A 26,293-nucleotide genomic window follows, 5' to 3' on the forward strand; every position below is an offset into this window, starting at 1 on the left:
AGATGTTTTAGAGATTTCCTCATTATGTTGAATTCTTATTTATTTTTATTATGGATATTTTCTTATGCTATTTTAATTTTAGTGGAAATTGGTGGAAAAAATAGTTTGGGGTTTTTCTCTTCCTCCTCTTGTAGAAGAAGCAAGCAGCCCTACCAAAAATACATATGTCAATACATATAAAAATGCATTCAAAATCTGGAAGGGCTTCACTTGTTTCAGTATTTTGTAACATTTTATCAGATAGTTCTTCAGGGGACAGCTTGTGAACAAATCATTTGTATTAAAATTTATGGTAGAATGATTGTTTTCTTTTTTTAAAGTCTCTGATTCTTTGTGTAATTTAACTGTGCGAGAACGTATGGATGCACTTCTACGCAAGATAATGGAAGAATACAGCAGGCTGAAAGCACTTCAAACACAGCTGACAAAGGATTGTAAACAGGTAAACTTTTATAGCATAGGGTATATGAGCATTTGAATTTTCTCTGTTGCATAAGTTCCTCCTGGATGAGTGCGGAAGTGTTTGAAAATGTGTTTGTGTATCCTGGTTGAGTGGCAGAGCAAGGCAATGATTTGAGGAAATGAAGAAAGCTGCAGTCCATGTCACAGAATTGTGGAATGATTGAGGTAAGGAGACACCTCTGGAGTTCATCTAATCCAGCCCCTTGCCCAAAGCAGTGTCAGCTAGAACAGGTTGCCAAGGACTGTGTCCAGCTAAATTTTCAGATTTCACAAGCCCAGTGGGCATCTTTCTCTTCTTCAGGTTATACATGCCCAGCTCTTCCAACCTCTCCTTGTACAACAAATGCTCCAATCTCCTATCTCCTTTGTAACTCTGCTGAACTCATGCCAGCATGTCCATTTCTCTCTCATACTGGAAATGAAGCGTTGGATATATTTTTGTGCTGCTGCTAGACAAATGGTTCTCAATTGCATTTACTTGATTTTTAGGTCAAAGAACCAGGGCTGTCTTCTTCAGAAAGGAGGAAAGAAGAGGAGCCTATCCATCTGGAAACAGGAAAGGAAAGTCTACAGGCTCCTTCACAGAGTCTAATGGGTAAAATTATGTATATGCTGTCTTTAATGTATGTATATTCAGAGAGAAAGAAAAGACAATGAATTTGAATTTTAACTGATTTATAGTTTACTACTAATAAGAGTAACATAAGACATTTTTTCAGATTTTGCAGTACAATTCTCTGGTTTTCTTAATTCTGTAAAACATTTCAGAATTATGTTCTATGATACATTTTTGGTTTAGTCTTTTTTAGTTTTCCACAATTAAAATTTGTTACCCATATCAAATATTATTTTGTAAAATGGAAGATTAGGTTATCATTCTTTTTTAAGGAAAAGTAGTTCATAGGATGTCAGAAATTTTTTTAAACTACATTAATTATTCAGTCCATCGCTGCTAAATATTTGTGAGGAAGTTATTGTAGTTTCTTTCTTTCTCACCCCGTGCTTCAAATAATCTATATATAGATCCTACAATTCAAGAATACTGTTCAAAGGAGATAGGAAACCTTAAAAAACAGCTTGGGGAGCAGCATGCTCAAGAACTGGAACACCTCCGGTCCTATTTCCAACAGCAGCTGAAGGAAAGTCAAGAGAGGTACACTACAGAGATTGTCCATCTGCAGGATAAACTTCAGTTTGCTGGGCTATCCTCTGACCACACAAGGTATTAATCAGTTTTTCAATGGTTATAACTTTGCAGTCATTCAAGAAATGTTTCAAATAACCATTCATTTAAAGCTATGTGTTTTACTTCAAGATTCTTTATAAACATTGCTCTTCTGTAATTTTGTTCCTTCAAGAGTTGTTAAGAGTCTTACAAAGAAGTTACATAAACATTGCAAATTAGGCAGTGCAACATTTTCAGTTAATAGAGGAGAATTTTATAAATGGAATAATGTATAAATGTAATTTCATATATATGAGCTTTATAGCAGCAATTTCAAAACTTCAACCTCAGTAGACCACATTTAATCCTCAAAACTCCAGGCACTGTCCTTTACATCTAAAGACATCTTGTGTAGATGTAGTTGCTTGAAATTAATTATTTTGTGGGATGATAGGTTTTAATAAAGTTTGTGGTAAAGTTTAGGTCCACTTAACACATTTGGGTTTTCACCAAGTCATGGGCAATGAAATACTGATTTTTTTTTTTAATTATTATTTCCCCTCTCTGCTTTTTATACCTTTTTAGTGTATCCATGGACTCAGAAAGAAAGTTAAAAGAAGTCTTCAGGAAAGTAAAGTGCACAGAAAATTTTCATCAGAAAAGAACAGATAAAGCATTAGAGGTATCATATAACTTAATTGACAGCTAATATACATGAGAGTGACATAATTTAGATGCTTAGGGTTCTAAGATGAAATAGAAATATGGACTAACAGTTGGTAATATTAAGGTAATTATGAACTTAGTACTGTACTATACTATTAGTCCATGTTAGAGGGAAAAAAAATTAAATTTTGCTGAAAAACATATATAGAAATTATGATCAATAAGACTTGCTTTATCGATGCTGGGTTTAAATCTATTTTATCTCTGAAACAAGACATTTCAGTTGGCTACTTCTTCCTAAAGTGGAAGAGAATGAGTGTTCAAATTCTGGGATTTTTTCAGGAATCTTTAAAATAATTGTGACTTTTCTTTAAACATGAGTTATGAAAGGGGCAATTTAAGTGAAATCCCTGTACTTTTGTAGTACACACTGCACAGTTTAGGAAAAATTTTGGAAAAGTAATCCCAAAGATTTTAATAGACCAAGTGGAAATGGGAAAGACCCCATGCATTCCTCCCCTAGTAGTGCTGGAAACCTGGCTCAAAAATTCTGCATTTTGCAAAATAGTGATGCTGTTTTGTACTGTGATTCTGTGCTTCCTGACCTGGTTTCACTGCATGTGACATCTCAAATAGTACTGGAAGAAGAGTTGTTGCAAACTCAACTTTCAAAATTCATTTTGAAGCGAAAAAAAGGCAAAGTCTTTCACCTTGTTCTTCTGTGTTCTGGTACAAAATTACAAGATTTGTATGAGATGAAGAAAACCTAACTGAGGAAAAAATCTCTTGTCAGATTGAAACTTGATACTAATGAAGGAAAATCACAAATACATGATCAGAGATTTCATCTTTTTCTTACAGCTTGGTAGGGAGATGGAAATTCAGAATGATCTGGATGTTGTTCAATTGCTACAAAAGCAGTACCAAGAAAGATTAGAAGAAGAAGTGGCAAAGGTATTACTTTTGTTGCTTTAAAATATGTTTTAAAAATCTGTTATTTTTGTTTGCCATTTTCAACCCTTTTGACAGTTGCTGTACCACATGCTAGCTTTTGTGTGATTTATTTACGTGGAATTCATTTACAAGTTTCATTTGGATTCTGAATGGGAAAGTCTTAAAAAAATTCTGAAAGTTTTTGGGTTATTTTAGCCATCTGTCCTATTCCTAACTCATAATTTCTATTCATGTGGGTTGTAGTGGTGGTGTTTAAAACTTCAAAGGAAATAGACAACATGCTACCATATTCTGCACTAGAATTTACTTTAAAAATCCAGAGACTTAGAGGGTATTTCTTGCTACCATAGGCTTAACAGCAGGTCAGTTCCAAAGATTTGTACTTAACAGTTTCATACTATTTTCTGCTCATATTTTATTGTGTATTTTAATATATTGTGTAAAATGCATTGTTTTTCTTTGGATCTGATAACTCTAAAACATGTAAAGTAAAATTAGGATTTTATAGCTAGAGTGTATTTATTGGTTTGTGGATTTACTTACTTTTTGATGTGCAAAGAAGTTTCCACTTCTTTGCAGAATAAAAAAAAAAAATTCTCTTATTTGCTGCCAAGAAAACCCTTCTTCATGCGGAAAGAAATGTTGCATTTTGTTAAGATCAGTTTAAGCTTAAAAGACAAATTCCCATTTTCTGGAAAGGAAGAGTTTGGTGTTTTCACATGTAGCACTTCTGTATTTATTATACTATTTTCTCACACTTTTTGTTGCTTGTGCTATAAATGACTGACTGTATTCTAAATCTAGAAAAGCATTGCTCACATGATTGGAAAAAGGGTTTATTTATATTAGGAGGAGAAACTTAGCAATACAAAAGTTAACAGCCTGTTGTGACTGCAATTGCAGTTAGTGCCAGTGGTTTCTTTCTGGTCAAGTAAAATTCCTGTGCTGACTATCAAGCACATGGCACTGCTTTCTTTATACAGTCCAAAATTCCATGTTGGTCAAACGTGGTTTGGGACATGGTTGGTCAAACATAGGATGCTTGGTTAGATAGAAAAAGCTTTGTGTCAGTGTGCCAGGACTTTTTAAAATTTCCTAATAAGATCTTTTTTTAAAAGAACTCCATAATTCCATGCTAAATAATGTATTGTAATTGAAAACAGCATCTTGGTTTATTAAACTGCCTTAAATACAGCATGTCTGTATTTTAAGATGTGACCATTTTCAAGATTGACAAAATATCGTTGTTCTTTTACCTTTCTGTTTAGCTTTGGGAACTTTTGCTACTTACTTTTGCATTGTTGATGGTTATCTATGAGATTTCGTCAGTAATAGGAGATGCTGTGAAGCATAAACTAATACAGACTTCTCTTATTTATTCAGGTTATTGTGTCAATGAGCGTAGCATTTGCCAAACAGACTGAATTGTCAGGAATTGCTAGGCAGAAGGAAGAAGAAGCACCAACACAGACTGTACATCAAGAGGGAATACATTTTGAAATTAAGAAGCAGCACGGTGAGGAAGAGGTTGACAGTCTTAGAAAAGCAACAGAAAAAGGCAGTAAGCAGGAAGAAGAATTGAAATCACTTTGCAAGGAGCTCAGTGAAAAGTCTGGAGAGATGAACTCACTTGGAGAACAGCTTCATTCTAATAGCAGCCCTGATTGCATGTTAGGACAGACCATACATCAGTCAATGATTTCTGAAGAACCTTTTTCCCATAGCAAAGGTCTTACAGCGGAAGAAACACCAGTAAGTGATTTAAAAAAAGCAGAAAAGAAAAAAAGATAGAAATTCCATTTAAATATCTCTCTTCCCTTTTAAAGGGTTGACAACTTCAGACTTAAATTATCTACCCTTCTTTCCTGTGTGCTATGACAAAGGAAGGGAATATGACACCAGCTGTGTTGCCGACAATAAATTGTTTAAAGATTTTTTGTAAGATAGTTTATATTCTAGTGTTTAAACAAGAAACATTAAAAATAATGCATAAACAGTTTGAATCTCTTGTGATAAGGGATGTCAGCTGAACACAAAAGTTATTAAAGTGATGTAAAGCATATAGTTAGCATTTCACAAATGTGGGGTAGGGGCTAGCTAGAATAAATAAGGTAAAAAGCAGTCATAAAAAGCATAAAAGTTAATACCATTGACAGTTATTGGAAAAAATTCTTTTAAACAGAGAATAATTCTAAGCCTTCTTGCCTTCCAAGAGGCAGGCAACACGATAATGCTTTCACGACAGTTACTTTAATTTGTGAAAGTATTTTCTAAAATTTGTGTAAATATTTACTAGGAACAGCTGTTGAACATAAAATGCTAAAATAGTTGTCCTGTTTCAGAGCTATGGTGGGATGTCAGCCACAGACACAGAAACATGCAGTCAGCTGCTGTTGTACGAGGAGCGCTTGGAGGACATGCGGCAGGAGCTCGTGCGGCAGTACCAGGAGCATCAGCAGCAAACGGAGCTGCTGAGACAGGGGCACATGCAGCAAATGGAGCGGCAGAAGGAAAACCAGGATCAACTCCTAGCAGAGCTGGAAAGTCTTAAAGTGCAGCTAGCTGAGGTAATGCAGAATTCAAGCCATGAGTTAACATGGGTTAACAAAGGGACAGCACCAGGCAGATTTTTATATATTTATGCATTTATATCTATTTATATAAAGGGAGAGACATGCATGTATTTACTGTGTGCATGCATACACACTCATGTGCACACACACATCTATTTGTGTGTGTGTGTGTGTGTGTGTGTGTGTGTGTGTGTGTGTGTGTGTACATAAAAACACAGATCTGCATATATTTGTAGAAGACACATTTCTTCAATCACTCAGTGATGGATTGATGTAAACTTCTGTAAACATGAAGCAAACCTGCAGTGCTGCACAGTAGCCAGAAGAGTGAGTGCAGATGCACTGTCAGTCTTGCCACTTTCCAGTGGAGGATGTGCAGGATGCAGGTTAGCAGCCATTTACATCAATGAAGCCACCAGCCATGGCTAGAAATAATATAAAATTCTTTGTTTTTATCATGCTAAATTGAATAGTGTCAGTGGCTTCCAGCAACAATATGTTTTGGCATTTGGGGTTTTTTCTCCCCAGTTCTGGGAGATAAGTCCTTACCAACTTTTAGAATAAAACAAAATCTGTGGAGTTTGGTGGGAAACATCAATGTTTCTTTCCCTTTTCAAACTTAATTTGCTGTCACTCTGTATCTATTCAAAGCTTGCAGTAGGTGTGCTAATGAACCTCATTAGTTTGTCTTCATTATTAATACTTCAAAAATGATATAATTTATAGACATGTCTTTCAAGGATTCCTTCCATTGGAACACAAAGTGAACAGAATGCAGAAGAATATGTTTTGCTCTGATTTGATTTCCACAATGTAACATTACCAAAATGCACATGAAGATAGTAATCAGTGAATTCTAAAATTCTTTGCTTTCACTGTGGAGTGGAGCTTCAAACCTTTTCCAGATACGGTTCTGCTGTGTTTGTTTGGGCTTGAGCTCTGGAATCTAGAAAGCCAGTCACTTGTACCTTAGGAATCCTTTCTGGCAACATCAGGTGTCTGTTTCTCCTAGATGCTGATAATCTTTCCTTTTGATAAACGCATACTTTCTCCATTTACCTTTTTCAGTTGATAACTGCATATTTGTCAGGATTACAAATTTCTGAAACTGTTAAAAATCATTAAGTAGAACTTAGGCTGCTGGCTTTTTTCCAGGTTTTAATGCCAACTGTTTATGTTCATGAGAACTGCATAGGAATGTATGCATTGTGCTTAAGCTGTGAACACTTCTAGCTCTTCTAAAAGTGAATGTGCGTAGGCTTTTTATAAAAATTACTTATTCTCATCTTTTTTCTTCTGCAAAACGTTATATAGCGTGTAATGTTCAGAAATTCCCTCCAGTTTACGTTGTGACTGTTGTTTTTCCTAAGGAGCAGTAAAATGGTATGAAAATCTTGAAGAAGGTTTAAGTATTTTTTAGTTGTATTCCATTCTAGAAAGCTTTCAATGTTTTTGTAATGATTTAAAGAGATGGACTGAAATTTCATTGTTCAAGGTCTGTAAAAAATTAAAAGTGACAGGACTCACTTTATTCAGAAGCTTAAGAAACTGTGTGAGCCTCTATAACACTTCTTTCTTAGCATGTCTCAATGGAGAATGACAGCCTGGTTGCAGAGAGAGAGAGGATGCTATTAGAAGAACTGGAATCATTAAAACAACATTCCACACCTGGAAAAGAGAAGCTCCTTTGTGAGTTACAAAACAGCAGCACACAGACAGAGGTAAATATGGACTTTGACTTTCTGGGCAACCATGGCATATAAAACCAGTAAACAATTACTTTTCATTGCTATCTTTTTTTACGTAATATATTTTTCTAAAAGATATTGGGTATTGCTGGAACAAAGCAGCTTTAAGATTCAAGAGGTGATACTGGTAGACATAGTTTTTTTTATACAGAAGCTGGTTGAACAGCTTGAAGGTGGGGATTATCACTACAGCTATTTCCTTAAGTAAACTAATTTTTTCATGTTGCTGTAGCAACACCAACAGAAAATACAACTGTTTAATCAGTGTAACAAGGGTCGTTCTAATTGGCCCTGCCTTGGATTTCCTGGTTTGTTTGTGTTAATTTTTTTTCCACATAGTAAGACTTTTACTTGATTTGTAATTTGATGCAGACATATTAAAAAAGAAATGACAACTAATTTAGGTTTTAAATTTTATTTTCTACTGTATATAAGAAGACTATGTTGATTCTGACATGACAGGATTCCTGTCCTTTTTGTTTTCTCTCCCTCTGCCAAAACTTACACAGAATGAAAATGAAAACCAAAATGATGAGAGAGAGCAGATCTTTGAGCATGAAGATGGGGGAAGAAAGCCTGATGAAACACCTTCAGCTCTTCTTTCTAAAGAAAGGTGCTTAGAACAGTTTTGAAAATATTTTTCTTAAATTTTGTTAATGATGTTCTTGTAATTAAATTAATAATATTTATAAGCTTTATTCTGACTGATGATAATGTGCATCTTTTGTTCTAGAAAACCATATTTCTAAGTTTATATACTTTAGGTTAAATAGTGTCCTATTTTTTATAAAACCTAACAATGTAATAGCATAGAGGATGAGACTCTAATCTTACCCTATTTTACTATATATTTCATATTACACATGTTGAATCATAAACATTATTTATACACTTATATTTATGTATATATTGTATGTACCTATGTGAATTAAGTTTATATTAGTATGATTGTTTTATTTTATAATCTCATTTGACTGTTCTGTAACTTTTTTGATCTGTGTAGAGAAACAACTTCTTAATTGTCATTTTGAGAAAAGATTAATTTTATAATGAATACTAAGCAAAAGTAGACCTCTGCTTTAAAAGAACAACTAGGTAAAATGCCAAGATAAAAGGAGAAATATGGATAAATAATTTGATTTTTTGCATATTTTGTACAAAGAACTGACTTTTTACACGAAAATATATTTAGTATTTATATGATTTGGGATTTAGCCTTAAAAAAGAAATCTTAATTTTGCTATTTCAATTGCACATATTTTCTGGTTGCACGGCTGTGTAAGGGATAAAACTCACTTGGAAATCAGGGAAAAAACAGAGGATTGATTAGTTTCTGTCCTGCAGGCATGTTTTTCAGAAGGCAAATGAAAAACTCATGAAGATTCTTTTAGAAGTTGTGAAGACAACTGTGGCAATGGAGGAAACAATTGGTCAGCATGTTCTTGGGTTACTGGATCGGTCTGGGAAAGTCCAGCCTTCCAAACAAGCTGGATGGGACATGGAGACAGAAGAGTCAATAAAACCCTGCATCCGTGTGGGCTATGAAAAAGGTACTGATTGTATGGTTTTATATTTCATGAGAAGTATTGTTTGCATACTTTAATTACATATTTAAATACCCTTAATTTTGACATTTTAAGTTAAACTTTTTTTGAAAGAAAACACCCCACAACCTATTTTTCTTCTGAATGCATGTGACATCTCTGCTTAAGAGACAACATTTCAGGAGTTGCCTGGGTCATGCCCTGTTGTCGTCTGCCCCACACCAGTTACAACTCACATCTAGGGTCCTATTGCAAAACCTGCAACAGAATGGGAAAGTGATTGAGAAATCAAAAAAGAAAGCAAAAAAACTTGTGTTGAAGGAGGCAAAGGGAATGAAACATAGCTCAGGCCATGGCATCTTCCACCCTGCTCTGTAGGTGTGGGGAATGGGAACTAGTGTCAAGGGCTGTATCTCCACCGGTGCACTAAAAGTACATAGATGTGTTGCTGGTCACTGAGGCCAGCTGGCGTGGGACAAGCCTGTACATATGTGCTTGTGGACTTCATGCGCTTCCTGAGGAGGTGGTTGCATGCAAATCCCATTTTGGACACAGTTCCAAGAACTTCTTAGCTGCCAACACTTGCCCATCAGCTGTTCCCAGGAGTGCTAGTTGGCACAAGCCTGAAGGAGCATTTTGATGTTGTATTTAGTTGCAGTGTCTAAGAGCTCTGCTGGGCTCTGTTTGGTTTTTTGTGACTGCACTAGGATAGTGTCTGTCCCTTTCTCTTTTGAGCAAGAGTGGGTGCTCAATTGTATGGCCATTTAGGTACCATTAAGTTTGTGCATATGCATCCTGGATCTTGTAGGGAAGCAATGGACAGCATTCAGCCTGAAACACATTATACATCTGGCTTTGGCTGGAATTTTAACTACTATGAATGAGAAAAAGAACTGGGAGTCAAATACCACATTTCAGTATTAAGAAAATGTCTTATTATAGGATAATAATACAACTGGTAACTGAAGATGAACTTTACCTCTTTCTTTCAAGATGTAGATTATTGTTTAATATTGATTCCCTCTGGCTTTAAATATAGGTCGTGTTAAGCCTCAGGGCAACTTAAAGGTTGTATGAATTTGTAACATAAAGACATTTTTTCAGTTGATCACTCAAAAGGTTATCTGCAATGAAATGTATAAAGTTGTAGTCTAAAAATTCTTGAATTTTCAAGTTAACAGTACTTTTATGCTTGTACTGCTGTTTCATTTTTTAAAAAGTAACTTTTGCTTTCTGCACATTTCACATTTAATTTAGTTGTGAGAAAAATTATCTTTTGAAACTTCAGGGTTTTGAGTCTTTGCCTTTTTCATCAAATTATAGATTGGATAACTAAGCTTCTGGCCTTAGTTTTTAGTTTTTAATGCGTTCACTTTTTGCCTGTTTCTGCACATCAATGAGTGTACTTGTATGTGTCACTAACTATTAACAATTAACAATTCTTAATATGGATGACTTGCATTACATATATGTAGCAAAACACAGTTAAAAAGTACCTTTATTTGTTGTTTTGACTTATTCCTGGCTTTCATAGTACTACTGTCTAAACACACAACATACCATATAATTGGAATGATTTGCTAATTTCTTGTGTTCTGATGAAAGAGTACTTTCTTCAGGTAGAAAAAAGCTCTTTTCCATTCTGCTAGTGACAAAGGTTGACTTTTAACTCTTGTAATTGCTATTAGTGTATTTTGAAGAGGTATGCAAGGTTTCACTGTTCTGTAAGAAAGCAGTGTGTCTGTTTTTGTAATGCCCCTCCTTGGTACAGAGCAGCATTCGAGCTGTCCAGCTACCAGTTGTTTATTCCACTATCTTTTCTGCATGTTTCCTTACACTCAGAAATAATAGTGAAGGAAGGACTTACCAAAGTGAAAAGTGAAAATTAAAGAAGAGCCAAGCTTACAGCAGCTATAGTGGCTGAATGCATGGTTTGTAATGTATCTCTGGACTTATATTCACCGTTCTCCTTTTTTTGCTCTCAAAATGATAACGCAGCATCCTTTCTGCCAGTTGGGTCATGCAGCCATAATAGTAGTTGTACTGTGGTTGTACTGTTTCATCAGATGAAGTATTTGACCTTTCTTCAAATGGAATTCAGTGACAAATTCTGTTAGTGTTTTCAGCAATGGGACTATTGTTATTCATTTCCTATACTAACACTAAATAGCTTGAGAGGACAAATTTTAAATTTTTTCCCCATTGTTTTATGGAAGTAAGAAATAGATAGACACTGCCTTTGATTTTTTTTTTCCTTTTTTTTTTCTTAAACTGTGCATGTTATTGTATTTTCTAGTACCTAGCCAAACAGATCTTCCTTTTTAATTAGTGAGGAAATCTGTAGGAATAAATTTATATCAATAAAAATCTAATAATAAAGTAGTAAACTAATGTGTTTATTGAATTCTCTCTGACCTGCTGAACATAATCCATATTTATTCACAAGCAAAATTCAGTTTACTGTTTTTGCTGAGTTTCAGCATTTTTAAAAGCTCAATCATTAAGGTCATATACTTGTAACCACGCCTGATTTATAGAGTGCATCAAGGTTTATCTGGGACATTGACTAGGTTATCTACAACAGGGTGTTATTCCAGAAGAGTGGGTAAAGTTCAAATTTCAGTCATAAAACGTATCATTGGGAGTCAATGGCATTTATGCACAGTAATCTGGTGAGTTTACTTGGGGAGAGGGACTGCAGCCTGTGAGGTTATGGCATTCCTTGAATATCAAACCTTCTTGCCTACTTTCTGAACTTCTTATTTCTGAGCAGTTTACCAGGCAAAAGGTAGTAAATAGTTAAACACTGCACTGCCACAAAACTGACTTTTTGTTTTCAACTTGTAATCCCTAAGCTTTAATTGCTTAGTGGAATCCCAGGAGTAAACTGAGATAGTGGCTCTACATGATGCAAAATACGTATTGCTTCATAAATGTCAGTCAGCAGCTCATAAAGAAGTTCTGTATCTGAAACTCCTGAGCAAGCACTATATAATTAAGCACTTTTCTTAAGATTTAGTGGGCCATGACATCTGATGTGTTGAACTGCATGCTCCATGGCAAAGGAAACAATATAAACCTTTGTTTCTTTGGTTGATTTTTTTTTTTTCATTACAAGGAGAGAGTTTACACAAAGAGATGATAGTTTTACTTAGGCCACTTATATCCTATTTATTATTTTGTATTGACTGGAAAACAAAATTGGAGGACAGAGAAATTTGATTTAGTTCTATTGGGGTGGGAGGTTGAACAGCATCATCAGGATAAACAAAATGGAGATTAGACATTCAGCTGCCAGGGTGATTAATGAGACTGGACAATATTTCTATTTCTTGCCTCCACCACTGAAAATCATGTGGAAAGATGCTTTGTACTAAGACCATTTTGAGGGGGAAAAGATACGGAGACTTTTACTGTGCAGTTAGGAAGACATTTAAAATGAGTTTGTGTTCTTAAGTTCCACTTTGTAGAAATCATAATATGGATGCTTGCATTTATCATTTGGGTTGCCAACCCCACAGTATAAACAAAATTATTACAAGGTTTTTGTATATTTAATACTTTTTGGTTTTCCTTTGTTATCTTTAAGACTAGTAAAGTTTCCATGTGCCAAATCATACTTTTGGCAACTGCTCACTTTTTCTTTCCTCATTTTTTATTGTATGTTACAGGTAAATTATGATGTTTCATTCTGAGATATTTCATATAGCAAGATGGTATTTTAATGTTGATTTATTTTGTATTTACCCTGAAGACATGGAAGTGAATTACAAAAGAATGGTCATAAGCAAAACAGGAGTTTAAAGTCTTATGAGTTCCTGGAGGCCAGTTGGTACTGTTCTGGTCACTGGCAAGAAGAAATAATATTAATGATATTATTAACGTAAGAGACATATTCTGGACCTGGCTTTTAAAAATTCCATTCTGAGCTGGCATCAGTGTTTTGAAGCTTTTCTCCAGAAGTTTCCAGAGAGCCAGTTCAGATGATTTTGTAACCAACTGCACATTTCTGAAGCAATTTTGTATAATCTTTATTTTTGTATTTTACACACAATCATCATTGCACAATTCAGAGGTACCTCTCAAGCAAATAATTTATTGAAATGGAAGGATGACAGGACATGAATTACGGGTTAAACCTGAGAAGGAAAACAGGAACATTGCATAGATAATTTGTACTCCATCAGGAAAGGATAGGATTGTGCAATAACTAATATATCATTGTTTTATCTTGTTTATAGCTGTGCTACTGTACTGTGGGCTTTTATTTGGTGAGATCTCTGAAGCTAAGCAGGGTCTTACCTGGTCAGTTCTTAAGATGAGTGGCCTCCAAAGAGCATCAGGTGCTGCAGTAAGTGTGTTGGTGGCTCAGCAGGGAATATATTTTCCTTCAACTCAGTCTTTAACCAATACTTTGGCACAGCATTTGGAAATACTTATGCTGCTCGGTGTCCATCTCAAATGAAGGTCCTTTCTACTCTGAGGATATTAAAGCTTCTGCAATCACTATTGGTATTTTGAAACACCCAAACCCAGCCCAAATTTGGGTGGTAAGAGATTAAAATGCTATTGAATAAAAAAATGTGAAATTGTTAATTTTGCAGCCTTCCTTATACTGCAGGGGGATGAAATATTAGGGTACTATGGGAAAGTTTTATGGTCTATAAACTCATTTCAAACGTTTGGTGTGCTGGCAGAAAATGACTGCTAGCCACTGCTAGGGTGATTCCACTACAAGAGCTGATGACTGAAGTTCCAAAGTGCAGTACTCAAAAGTGCTTTGAAATCCTGTGTAGATGAAAGGTGCCATGTGAATGTATATCCTATTCATCTGGTTATTTGTTCCATTCATGCATACAGTGTGCTTCTGTTTTTCCCTTTGGAGTGTGAAAACAGTTTGTAACATTATATCCCACATATCTAAAAGGAGATATGAAACAGTGATAATATAACTAGAAGAAAAAAAATTAGTAAATGCATCTACATTTGAAAATTCTTAGCAATTTTAAGAGCAAAGTAAACAAAGTGAAACCTTCCTCAGTTAAAATTGCTATAGATTAGTTTGTTGTGAATGGGTCATTTATATAGCTGCAGATACTATTGTCAGAATACTTGCAGGTAGGAATGTATCTTAAGTACACCGGGTGGTTAATCATGTTGCAGCTTGTTAAAAAAACTAAAAACAAACCTCAAAACTAGAATCTGACTTGCTTGTAAGGTTCAAACAATATCAACAGGAGTACACATATTATTGTATGCCTGCCAGTATTATTTACCTACCTGATTAGGAGTCAAAAACGATGAGACCTAACTACATTTTTAAAGGCAATTTGTAAGATTGACCCGTTAAAATTTCAATTCAATTTCTGTAACTAAACAAACTGTTCTAGTTCAGCAGTCACAGTTGGTGTAGTAACCAGGAACTTGAATTCAAAGATAACCCAGTATTGCAACTTCATTGCTAAACAGGCATTGACTATTCTTAATTTATTGAGTCATAACTGCTATTCCTGAAAAATAAGACATTTTTTGAGAAAAACCTAAGCAAGAGCACCTAATTGATAAAAAGCACCACACCAAAGTATTTTATTTTAAATATATTTTAGAAATACACTTCATTTAAACAAACTGTCATTTTAAAAAACTTTCCACCGTAGCATTTATTTCTGACATTTCAAATCTATCAGCCTAAGGACATAACACTTCTTCATTTTTAAAAGACTTTATCAACAATAGTTTCTACTGTCTTAATGTGCCTACTGTATTGTTCTTTCATACTGAAAGTGTGATTTTAAAACATCTCAAGATTTTGCTTTCACTTACATTGCTTATATAAAGCCTTGAATTCTAAATATAGCAAATTAGCTATTTTCTAGATGAATGACTATCAGCCTAATACCATAGGCAAACTTTGTGTGTTTGGCTTTTCAGAAAGAATGGATAATGTCCTTAAATGGAATCAGAACTCAGGAAGATTGAGAAGCAGGTGCCAGGTGGCCCAGCAGTAGGGAGAGTGGCAGTCTTGCTGCACTGTACTTGATTTGTTCAGCTACCCATTTTAGTAAATGTTCAGTTCACTAATAACAATGCTGAATATTGTTGTTCTGTATTCCAGTCTGTTTGTCCTGAGAAGCCATCTGAATTGCATGCGTGCCTTTCCTTTTACTCACTTGAGTTTGATTCACTGACTTGAGCACTTATGCATTAATGCACAATAACATAATTAGGTGTTGGTGAAACAGGGACTGAAAGTCTGTTTCTGGTTTTGTTTGGGGTTTCTTTAAGTGATTTGTATTTTAAAGACAATCTTGCAAGTATTATCGCAAGTTATTCTAAGTTGTAAGGGTTACTGATTGTAACAAAGGTTTGAAGATGAGTGTCAGAGCCCCAAAGCATACTGAAAGTATATCTAAAATATTGTCTGTTAATATCTCCTTTTCTCTTGCACTTCTGCTTCTTTTTAATTAACACATTGTTTATCTTGTTTGTGTGAGTTTTAGTATGCAGTATTTCCCTTTCTGTTTTTGTGATCAAGACAAATATTTTAATCATTTTCAGACTTGTCTTTCTAATTGTAACTCAGTTGTACAGTTTTTCATGTTTTGAATTGCTAAGAGTTCATGTGAAAAAGTAACTATTTTTTTTTCCCAGAGTCCTGTTCTTCTTATCATGGTAGTAGTATGGGAGATGATGATATTAACATGTGGTCAGGAACAGCAGATGAAGGACTGCTGAGTCAACATCTTGCAGAAAGTGGGATGGAAATAGATCCTGAAAATGAAGAGCTCATTCTGAATATTAGTTCTCGACTGCAAGCAGCTGTTGAAAAGCTCCTGGAAGCTATCAATGAAACTTCAGATCAGGTGGGGTGATTTAATTGAGAAGCATTTTAAATTTTGTGTCTCAATTGGGTTTTGTCTTTATTTTTCTTGTGAATGTGTTCTCATAAGCCTAAAACCCATAGGCTCATTTTTTAAATAGCTGAAACAGTGCCTCCAGCCAAAAAAAAAAAAAAAAAGACTGCTTCAGCATGCCTTTACTGATGAATTTGGTTTCCTGGTAGAAGTCTGCTTTGGTCTGCAGAGGAAGCCTGAATTTGGGCATGCTTGTCAATCTAGGGCAGTCTTTCATTGCTCGTATGGATCATCTGCATTCTGCTGCAATCCAGAGATGAGACAGGAGGTGTCAAGGCACATAGAGCTGGCCCTTGTGAAGAGGGAGGATTAAGAGGAACTGTGCCTAGTTCTCTTGACAAACATTTTAGTCAATTGACTGGCCAAAAAGGTAGAGCTCTCCTGCTATATCTTCCAACTATGATTTAGACATGGCCAGTTAAGCACATATCCACCTTGCTATCAGAAAAGGAGTCTGCACTCCAACATTTATGTGAGGTATGTGATTCAGGAATAGTATCCAAAAAAAAGGGCAATTTGCTATTGGGGTACTTTGTATGGTGGGATGTTAGTTGCTGTCTGGAGTACTTCCTTGTTAACTGAAATGGGAGCTTTATACCTAGCTCAGTTCAAATCACACAGCTTAAATCGTGTGCTTTTCTTTTAGATTGTGTACATCTCAATTTGAAGGTATCAAAGTACGCAATAGTTGTATACATAGCCCTAAATACTTTTTTTTTGGTGATTGATATTTTTACAGTAAGTATTTGCTTTTCATGATTCCAGTGAAAACAGTGTATTCTAGACAGGTTATTTTTATGTAATGTCAGTTGATTGCGAAGGTTTTATTTTTCCTTCATAGCTGAGACTTGCCAACACCAGCAACAGAGTTACACCTCAAACAAATGCAGTCACATTTTTTTTATTAATGTAGATTATACAAAGATGGATTTATCCCTGATGATCATATATGTTTGGGTTTTTTCTTCTTAAAAAGTTCATCTGTTTACACATTTTCCCACAGTATAAATATTGACGCCTCTCTGGCTGTTCTGGAGAAGGACTTTGCAAATGTTCAAGCTTGTCTGCTTTGAAGTGTGTGTTGTGTGTTTACTGGATTATACACAGTTCTTGTATATACCGTGATATACAGGTGACTTGAAAATTATTTTTAAATATGCAGAAACTGAGTATTTTTTTCTAGTCTGTAATATTATATAATCTAAAACTGGTTGCGGGCAGAAAAGATTTTAACCTTTCCTTTAATCCGTTGTGTTGTGCATACAGACATGTACCCATTTCTTCAAATAAACTTAAAAGAGTAAGAGAAAACCTGGCAAAATCTTCAAAGTAGCTGTATGAGGCCTGTCTGACCACACGCTTTCAGACCTGAAGTGCAGTTTGAAACTTGAGGCAAGGCATATAGTGGGTGTATTAATTCAAATTCCACCTGCTGGTGTTATGTATAGGTAAATAAACTGAGCCACTCCCCTGAACTCCTTCAGTTGGGAGATACTAGCAGGAAGCCTTTAAAACAGCAGAGTTTGAGAAAGTTCTTCCTGTTGAATTAACTCCAGGAACAAGGATGAATGTGAATGATGACATATGTGTATTTTTCTTTCATTTGCCGCAGTGGAGTTGGAAAATTTTTAGTTTCAGTTTTGTTAGCTTGCTTGTCTGCTGCAGCATTCTGAGCAGGTAGAACAAAACTGTGTTTCCTTGCCTTGGAAATTACTTGCCAGTTGCTATTGGAGGATTTCTGTTGGTTTGTGAAACTTCTTGAAGAAGGATTTTTTGGGAGTGACCATACGAAGTTTTCCAGTACCTCTTTATTTGGGATTAATCCACTCCTGAATTTCTCTTCTTGAAAAGGGATCTGAGGCTTCCTGCTGATTCTGAGTAGGTTTGTCACTGACTGTGCTGATACATGTCTTCAGACTGTTAAATGCACATATTCTGTTACAAATTCCTGTCAGCAATTTCTAAAGCCAGCCTGGCTAGTGCAAAATACCCACAGGACGGTTGAGAAGACAGCAAGAGCAATATTTTTTTGGAATGGATTCTTACCGCACCTACTGGGCATCTAATCTGTTTAGTGGTTTGTGGACTGAAGGCCAAGAAGAAGACACATATGAGGTTGAATCTCGTGTGCCTTTACCTTTTCCTTTTCCTTTCACTGAACACTTGGATGAGAATAATTCTGTAGTTGTAAATACTTCAATTTTTCACTTCAGCCACAAAAAAAATGGGCACATTTTAAAAGTTGTGTCTAAGATCTCCTTGCCTACACCACCCTATTCAGTAAGTATACAAGTTTTTAAAAGAAATTAAGCTTTAATAGAAGAGAATGCAGTGAAAAATTGTATAAACTTTCCTATTTTGTTAAAATTATTATGTACTGCTGACAGGCCCTTTTCCTTGTCAGTTTTTAGTGGGCACTGAAAAAGCCTTAAGTAAACAATTCTCTGATCATTTCTAACAAAAGAAATTTACCAGACACAGAAATATGTTAAATTCCAGATATTTGAGATCTCCTTTTAAAGCACTTCAGTGTTACTTATAACATTTGATTTTTCTCACTGAGAATAATTCACTTTGGGGGAGAGACTGCAGTCAAAGTTGTTCCTTTTAGCTTTGGGGCACTGACTAGTAACAGTAACCAGCACAGGCTGGCAGATTGCTCACAGTGATCCTGTGGAGAAATTGTTGATCTTTAACAATAGTGTTTGTGTTTGTACTTCTTTTTTGTTTTGCCCTGTGATATTTTTAATATTATTTTGGGTTGTTGTTACTGAAAAAATCTGGAAAATAATTTTTATTCTGAGTTTTAGCTGGAATATTTAATACATTTCAGGAAAACACTTTTACAGTTGTCTAGGAACAGTAAATCTATCATATGTTTCCCCTTTTATCTGAGATGGGTCTTTCATTAAGCACCTGAAAATACAAGAACAAAGTAATAGTGCTCTGTGATTTTTAAAAATTTCTCAAACCAGTTGTAGTATTTAGACCTTTCTTTAACAACTCTCAGAATAAATAATTAACACGAAGATGTTAATGATGTCAATCTAAAAAGGAATGCTGTAGAAAAGAAATCAAGTATTTAAATTCAGTTTATTATAAAAGAAATTATTGATTAGTCAGGCATTCTTTTCAAAGTGTAAGTGAATAATTTTGTGTGCATTATTCTATTAAATGTTCCTTAGGCCATTTTTCTGGGCTTTTAGAGCAAACTACTCATATTAATGAACTTCGATGGAGTTAGTGAGAAAGCTTTTATTTTTTAAGAAGTTGAGAGGTAGAAATATTTTGTAGAAAATGTAGATGTTACTATCTTTCAAATATCTGCCAATAACCAGAATATTAATTTTTAAAAAACCCAAAAAATAATTTAAAAAACCCCAAATGAGCAGAAGATATGTTATTTCATTTTCTGACATTGTTCTTATTCAAAATAAGAACAATTTTGAATACAAGCTACACATAGAAATCATGCAACATTCAGGTGTAACTATTTGTGTTTGTGTCCCTCAGAGAGCTGGGTGTAGACTGTTAATAGTTGAGAAGTAAAGATTTTGGTAATTAATTCTTAGATGGACATTTTGTGTTATCAAAACTTCTAACAGTGTTCCTTTTTTATGCATTATTTTGCTTTTGTAATTCTAATTTTAATTAGTTCTGAAATGATCATTTTGGGTATGTCTAAACTTGTAAATATGCAATTTTATGCCGCCTGGTTTTCCAGTACTTCAGGATAGTGGCACAGTGAGACTATGCTGCATCTGTGTTAGTGCATATTAAGAATTAACCCACCAGACAAGTGAAGAAGAACAAAAAAAAAAATCCTTAGTAATTCTATTAGGTGGGCACAGTTGGAAGAAGTATTGCTGTACTCCCTTGCTGGTTGAAATGTGCGATACACTCCAAATTCACATTTTCCTGGTCATCTCCTCTATCTTCATGTTAAGGAGAAAAAGAGGTGAATCATCATTTGAGTCCATCTATGATAAGGCTTCTGTGAGTTTTCTGCAATGTTTTTTAGCCATTCTAAGTAAATGGTGGGTGACAGCTTACTTGTATTTAGTGCAAAACTCATGTGTAAATAAAGGTGAATCTAGTGTAAACTCATAAATCAGGAATTACCGGAACAAAGACACGGATTTAGCCAGGTGGCTCATGGAGTTCACCATACTGACAAAGCCTGTTTGCTTAGACTGTTATAAGTCAGTCTTCATCTTGTACTCTGCAAATGGGTGTTCAGTAAAGACTTTATCAAATGTCTAGTTAAGTTTTGTGAGACTTCCCATCACACTGTAAAGGAACTGTAAATAAAATAGGAATGATAGAATAGGTGTTTATCTAATTTCTGTATTTTTTTTCCTGTGATAGCTTGAACATGCTAAAATTACTCAGACAGAACTCATGCGAGAGTCCTTCAAAAAGCAACAAGAGGCCACAGAATTTATCAGGTATCAGGAAGAGCTACAAGAACGTCTTAATGAGGAAACCAAAGCCAGAGAGCAGTTGGCTTTGGAGCTTAGTAAAGCTGAAGGTGAGTAGCTTTTTTGATGAGTTGTTGGACTTTGCACCCACTTACTTATTCATTGGGTCAAGAAGTTGAGAATTTTATCAATTTCTTTGCATATTTTAGAATGTTACCAGCCTTCTGAAAAGTTGTGGACATGATGACCTCTGGAGGTCCCTACCAACATCAACCACATTCTGATTCTGGTTTCCAATTTTGACTCACTTATTGTCTGAAAATATAAGTGATATTATTAAAAATAATAGGTCGTGTATGTGTTTGGATCCTCAAAATTAATTTATATCAACATAACAATTTTGTTTGTGCAGATAAGCTGAAATATTAACAGCTTAAAATAATGAATAGTGGAGGCTGGAAGGCACCTCTGGAGATCAACTATTCCAGCCCCTTGCTCAAAGCAAGATCAGATAGAGCAGCTTGCCTAGGACTATGTTCAGTCAAGTTTTGAATGAACAGCCTCTCTGGGTGGCTGTTCCAGTGTTTGACCACTGGAGCATGTTCCAGGGTTTGAAAAGTGTCAACAAGGAGAAAGGAAAAAGAAACCAAACTTACTGTTGTAAGCTGAAATGCAGTTTCTCATATTTCAGTTTGTGCCTGCTGCCTCTTGATCTTGACACAGAATCTTCACTCTGAATGTAATTATATGGTGGGGATATGTTTCAGTTTGCACTGTTTGAAGTGATCTTTTAAAAAGTGTATTTGCAACTGCATTAAGGATGCAGTTAAAAATTGTAGGATCTTACAACAGAGGAAATCTAATATTTTTTTCTGACATCAGGAAGATATGTCCAAATCTGGCAGACGCTTTATTTGTTCTCTTGTTTTGATAGCTCAGTGTTTTGTAGCCACCCAACATTTCTGCCATTATCTCTAATTAGCATCTGGAAAAGACGTAAGAAACACCTGCTCTATAGGTAGGATCCCTGTAGTAGTAAGGAGAAAGATCTTTTTAATAGTTTCTAAGCTCAGCAGGCTTCTCTGTTTCAAAGTGGGTGCATAGAGTAAAGTTTGATAGCCAAATGTTACTCTTCAAGAATGCTACCCTGCCAGGCTTCCTCTCTTTTTGCACAGACAGATAATCCATCATGATTTTGCATGCTATTAATAGCTGGGACACACATAAGCTGACAAGCAGTGCAGGTTTCTAAGCCATGTGTCTAAAATGTGGTGTGAGGGACAGTTGGTGGCCTGTCACTTCACACAGCATAAATGCTGTATGTCAGCAGCACCAGTATTGGCTGCAGCATTTGAGTAGCTTTAGCAAAACCAGAATGGATGAAAATTTCAGTGGGAATAGATTCAAATCTGAAATAGGTGTTACTACTTTTTTTTTTCAAGAGTAAGTTACGAGTGAAAAAAATTGTTTGGAATACATCTTAAAATGCAAAAATACAAACTCTTCCACAAGATATAAATGACCTAAGAATTTATGTTCTGACATGGATAGTTACGAAATGTTTAGTATTGAAGGGTTTCAGAATGTAGGCAGCTTTATGTTGCGGCTTTCTTTGGAGGATAATATTTTGTCTTGATAGAAATTTTACTCACAAATCTTCAATAATAAAGTAAAAAAGCCTAATACATTGGGACAGAATAGCTGTGTTGATTTGATTATTGAACAGGTCTAGAATATAAGAGACAGAATTAGATGTTAGTTTTAGCCCTTAATTGTACCTTGATAAGCATATTGCACAGTTGAGCTTGTAAGTTAGGTGCATTTGAAATTAATGCACTTGTAACTGACTGGCACCTTTTTTTGTTGGTGTTCGTGTAACCAAACAAAGATGCCATAGAACTCCTCTTATTTAATTTCTGCCCATTGAACTGAGTTGCGAGCATACTCTGACAAACTACATTCTTTTATCAAATTCCTTAGGTAGGTATGCAGAACAATCTTCATTACATATCTGATGGTACTTGGTTTTCTCTTGAGATAAAATGTGTCATTTGTGATCATTTCTTTCTTACCACAAAAACTGCTGCAGCTGAGACATTTTCAAACCCCTTGTTGTTTTAGTGGTGTCAGGTATGACTTATCTGATGTGATAGAAAAGCTAATGCAAATTTGTTCACTGAACTCTGACAACTTTCATTACATCTCTTAAAAAAGAAAAAAAACTGGCAGAAGTAAATACCACAGCCTGTGATTTTAGCAGACATCATTGTTCATAACTTTGTTGTGGGAGTGTGCATTCCATTTGACCTGGGAATGCCCTCTCAACCTCAAATTTATTAAGTGGGAATAACTACTGGAGTTTGTGTTGTCTCAAACTTTTGAAAAGCTGTTAATGGTGTTACTTGTTCAATATTTTCTGTTTCAATATCTAGTCCTATACATCTTTGTTCTCTGTGAATTTCAAGTCTGGAAAAAAAAGATAGGTCTACATTGTTAACAAATGGAAATATCTTTAGTGTTTTACATTCTCAAGACAGGGTAAAATCCCTTTTAATACTGACTCAAGACTAGATTTATAGTGATTTATACTGAATTTGTTTAAATTTCTTTCTCCTGTGTTTATTACATACGTATTTTTCCTTGGCTTTGGAATTCCTCTTTTCTACAGAGATTTTGTGCTGAATAAAAATTAGGAGCTGTATTTGGTATTCTTCTATCTTTCCTGTAATTTGTTCATCATGAAAGGATAGCAAGGACAGCAGTAAAAATTGTCAGGTGTTGAGTATCTTAACATGCATGTGCATGCAAGTCAGAATACAGTAGTTACTTCAACAAGAAAAAAATGGGTTTCGATTGTCTATTAAATCTGCCTCCAAATGGATATTTTACAGGCCTCATTGATGGTTATGCAGATGAGAAAGCGTTTCTGGAAAAACAACTCCAGGAAAAAGTAGATGTAATTGACCATCTTGAGCAAGAGCTGCTGTGTACAGGTAACAAATTGCAGGAGTTAGAGGCTGAACAGCAGCAGGTCCAGGAAGAAAAGGAATTACTCTCCAGACAGAAGGATGCCATGAGAGCAGATGCGGGGCCAGTAGAGCAGCGTATGTATTCATCTCAGTCTTTCTATGAAATTTCCTTGTACTTTCAAATAAAATAATAAGTAGTCTTGGCAAAGGCTTCTCCTCAGTGCCTTTGTGATCATTAATAAAAATGGGATAGGGCCACATGTGATATTTTCACACCTGTTGCCTAATGTTAGCATGATAACTTTTCTTGATATTTAAACAAGAAATGACTGAATTTGTGTAAGTGTTGAGAAATTGCAGTTGTTCTTTAAGCCGGAAACAGCTTTATCTCCAAAAATCTGCTTTTATTTAGATTGCCACTGGAGATGGAATAACAGCAATTATTATTATTATTATTATTATTATTACAATAAAATACTGTCTAAATACTTTCCAAACAGACTTAAAGACTAGGAAGCATACCCACCAGAACATAAGTGCACTACATGTGATGGCTGTATTTATTTTAGGCACAGAAGATAAACTTTTCTCATAAATTCCTCTTTCAGGGAAGAATAGCACAACAGTTGCGTGATAAGGAAAGCCTTTTATCTACCAGTAATGAAAGCTTTCAGCCCTGATGGTGAAAATTTCAGATATATACCATGTCAATGTAATCTAACTAACTGCTTACTCAAAAAAAAGCATTTACCCTCATAAAGTCAATGTATCTTTTAATTCTTCCTTAAACTAATAACTGAAATTAATATTTAATGTTTGAGAGAGGAAGAAAATAAGAGCACTGGTGTTTTAAGAAGTACTGATCTGTTAAGGATTGCAGTGCTTACATTGTAAATAGTAGGAAGAAGTTAATTTTATTTGTTTTCTAAAACTTTATACCAAGTTATAATATTGCATTTTTATACACTGCACATCTTGTGTATTTGCAACTTCCTCCGATTTTCTGTAACAATGAAATTTTAAGAACAGCCTGTTGCTTCCTACGCTGTAGTAAAGAAGATCTTTGTCTATGATTCCACTTTAGTTATTTGTTGTATTGTTTAGACTTTTAAATATTTTTTAGGTGTTTTTTCATTTGTAAGAGCTGTAAGGATAAGCAATTCTATAAATATGTGTAGGTACTTATATCATGCATACCAGAATAACTTGCCATTTTCCCTAAGTTATCTCAACAACTTTGTCATTAAATGCCACATCTATCTTTGGCTTCATTTTCTCTTACATTGTTGCACCACAAGAAAACTATAGCTGGCATGTGAATTACTTTGCTTCTTTTTTTTGTTTTCTCTCTCTCTATTCTCCTAGGCCTAGTAGATGCTGCAATCGATGCAGCTTCCCAAGCAGGTGTGTTTGTATGTTGCATGGCCAATCTGTAACTGGGTGGAAGACTTACACGTACTGACATCGTTAATCAGGATTATTGGGCTTTTGGCTTACTGACGTTACTTGTAATTCTTACTGGCCTGCAGCTTTGATGTTGTATTTCATACTCAGTTCTACATTTTGCTAACATTTCTTATAATTTCTAAACATAATAAGCAAATTCATCAATAACCATCATCTTATTCACCTATGAATTATAGTTACTTAGATGGTATTGGAGGGATATTCTTGCAGTCTTTTATTCCTTTTTATCTTCAAATACATCTGAGTCATTCACTGTGATAATTAAACATTTTATTATATTGAAATATAATGGTTGCCTAGAAATGAGAATTGGTTAAATATGATGTAAGATGATGGTGCCTGAAGGATCTTTCTTCTCTAGTGAAAGTAAATTTTATTGTTTCTGTCTAAATATCAATCCTGTTTTTAAGATTCTCCAAAAGTAAGTGCACTTTGCTGTTTGGGTTTTACCTCAAGGGATTTGTACGGTTCATTAATAGGTACTTCAGTGGGCTGTGGCTTTAAGAGTCTTAGATGGTTTGGGGCTTTCCTATGTATGTGCTTGCTGGCTTTTTCATGATGACTCAAAATTGGGCATTCATGCAGTCACTGATTTTGCAAGCTCCAGTTGCAGGTCAGTAATTTTCCTCTCTGTCTGCCCAGCAACCTCGCTAAGGCTTTCAGTATTTCCCGCAAATTATTTATATGTATCACATTAAATAATGAAGTCTGGGAGTGGATTGATTTTACTGGCGATGGGGATGAGAAGAGGGTTGGGTTTTCTGTGCATCGTTGTTAATTCCTGTGCTGACTCTAGCTGTGGTTTGACCCCATGCATTTTCTTTTCTTTTCAATTGTGCAAAGGCCTTTTAAGTGTTATGAAATGTAAACAGGGAAGCTATCTGATACAACTTCAGTAACAGTCCTTTGACAAGTAACTAATGGATAGTAATTCTAATACAAATTTGCCTCAGTCATTATCATTATTTCTCTGAAGAAAACATATTTTTAAAAAAATGAAAAATAGTAAAAACCCAAGCCAGTTCACATCCTTCTGCAGATTACAGCATGGATACCTTGGGGAGTGGTTTTGCTTCGTAACATTGCTTACTATTCATATCTAAAAGTAGTGATGCTTTTATTATACTCAGAATTACTGGAGGAAACAGAAAAGCTAATGAAGGAAAAAATTGAAGTGCAACGTCAAGCTGAAAAAGAGTATGATGACCTTCAGAAGCAAGTTAAAGTCTTGGAAATAGACTTGGAAGAACAGGTCAATCGTTTCATAGAGCTAGAACAAGAGAAAAATGCAGAACTAATGGACTTAAGGCAGCAAAACCAGGCCTTGGAGAAGCAACTTGAGAAAACAAGAAAATTTCTAGATGTAAGTATGGTAAAAGGGTAGCACTTGCTCTGAGGGCTGCTTCAGGG

At 35.1% G+C, this 26,293-nt stretch overlaps 1 protein-coding gene across 6 annotated transcripts in view; it reads left to right on the top strand.

Moving 5' to 3' along the window:
* The window catches only part of AKAP9 (A-kinase anchoring protein 9), a 107,296-nt gene that overhangs the window by 52,104 nt on the left and 28,899 nt on the right, over positions 1-26,293 (top strand). For 5 of the 6 annotated variants that reach the window (XM_085050694.1, XM_085050696.1, XM_085050697.1 and 2 more), the window contains 15 exons: positions 321-442; positions 952-1,057; positions 1,486-1,684; positions 2,213-2,309; positions 3,155-3,247; positions 4,631-4,999; positions 5,590-5,814; positions 7,401-7,541; positions 8,078-8,181; positions 8,913-9,118; positions 15,764-15,975; positions 20,395-20,557; positions 23,339-23,551; positions 24,782-24,820; positions 26,014-26,246. In XM_085050694.1, coding sequence (XP_084906820.1) covers positions 321-442; positions 952-1,057; positions 1,486-1,684; positions 2,213-2,309; positions 3,155-3,247; positions 4,631-4,999; positions 5,590-5,814; positions 7,401-7,541; positions 8,078-8,181; positions 8,913-9,118; positions 15,764-15,975; positions 20,395-20,557; positions 23,339-23,551; positions 24,782-24,820; positions 26,014-26,246 — 2,522 coding nt within the window. The remainder of the gene's footprint in view (positions 1-320; positions 443-951; positions 1,058-1,485; positions 1,685-2,212; positions 2,310-3,154; positions 3,248-4,630; positions 5,000-5,589; positions 5,815-7,400; positions 7,542-8,077; positions 8,182-8,912; positions 9,119-15,763; positions 15,976-20,394; positions 20,558-23,338; positions 23,552-24,781; positions 24,821-26,013; positions 26,247-26,293) is intronic. The other variant, XM_085050695.1, reaches the window with a different exon arrangement.

The sequence above is a fragment of the Lichenostomus cassidix genome, chromosome 2, assembly GCF_008360975.1.
Source record: "Lichenostomus cassidix isolate B80296 chromosome 2, HeHo_3.0, whole genome shotgun sequence".
NCBI classification, from domain to species: Eukaryota; Metazoa; Chordata; class Aves; order Passeriformes; family Meliphagidae; genus Lichenostomus; species Lichenostomus cassidix.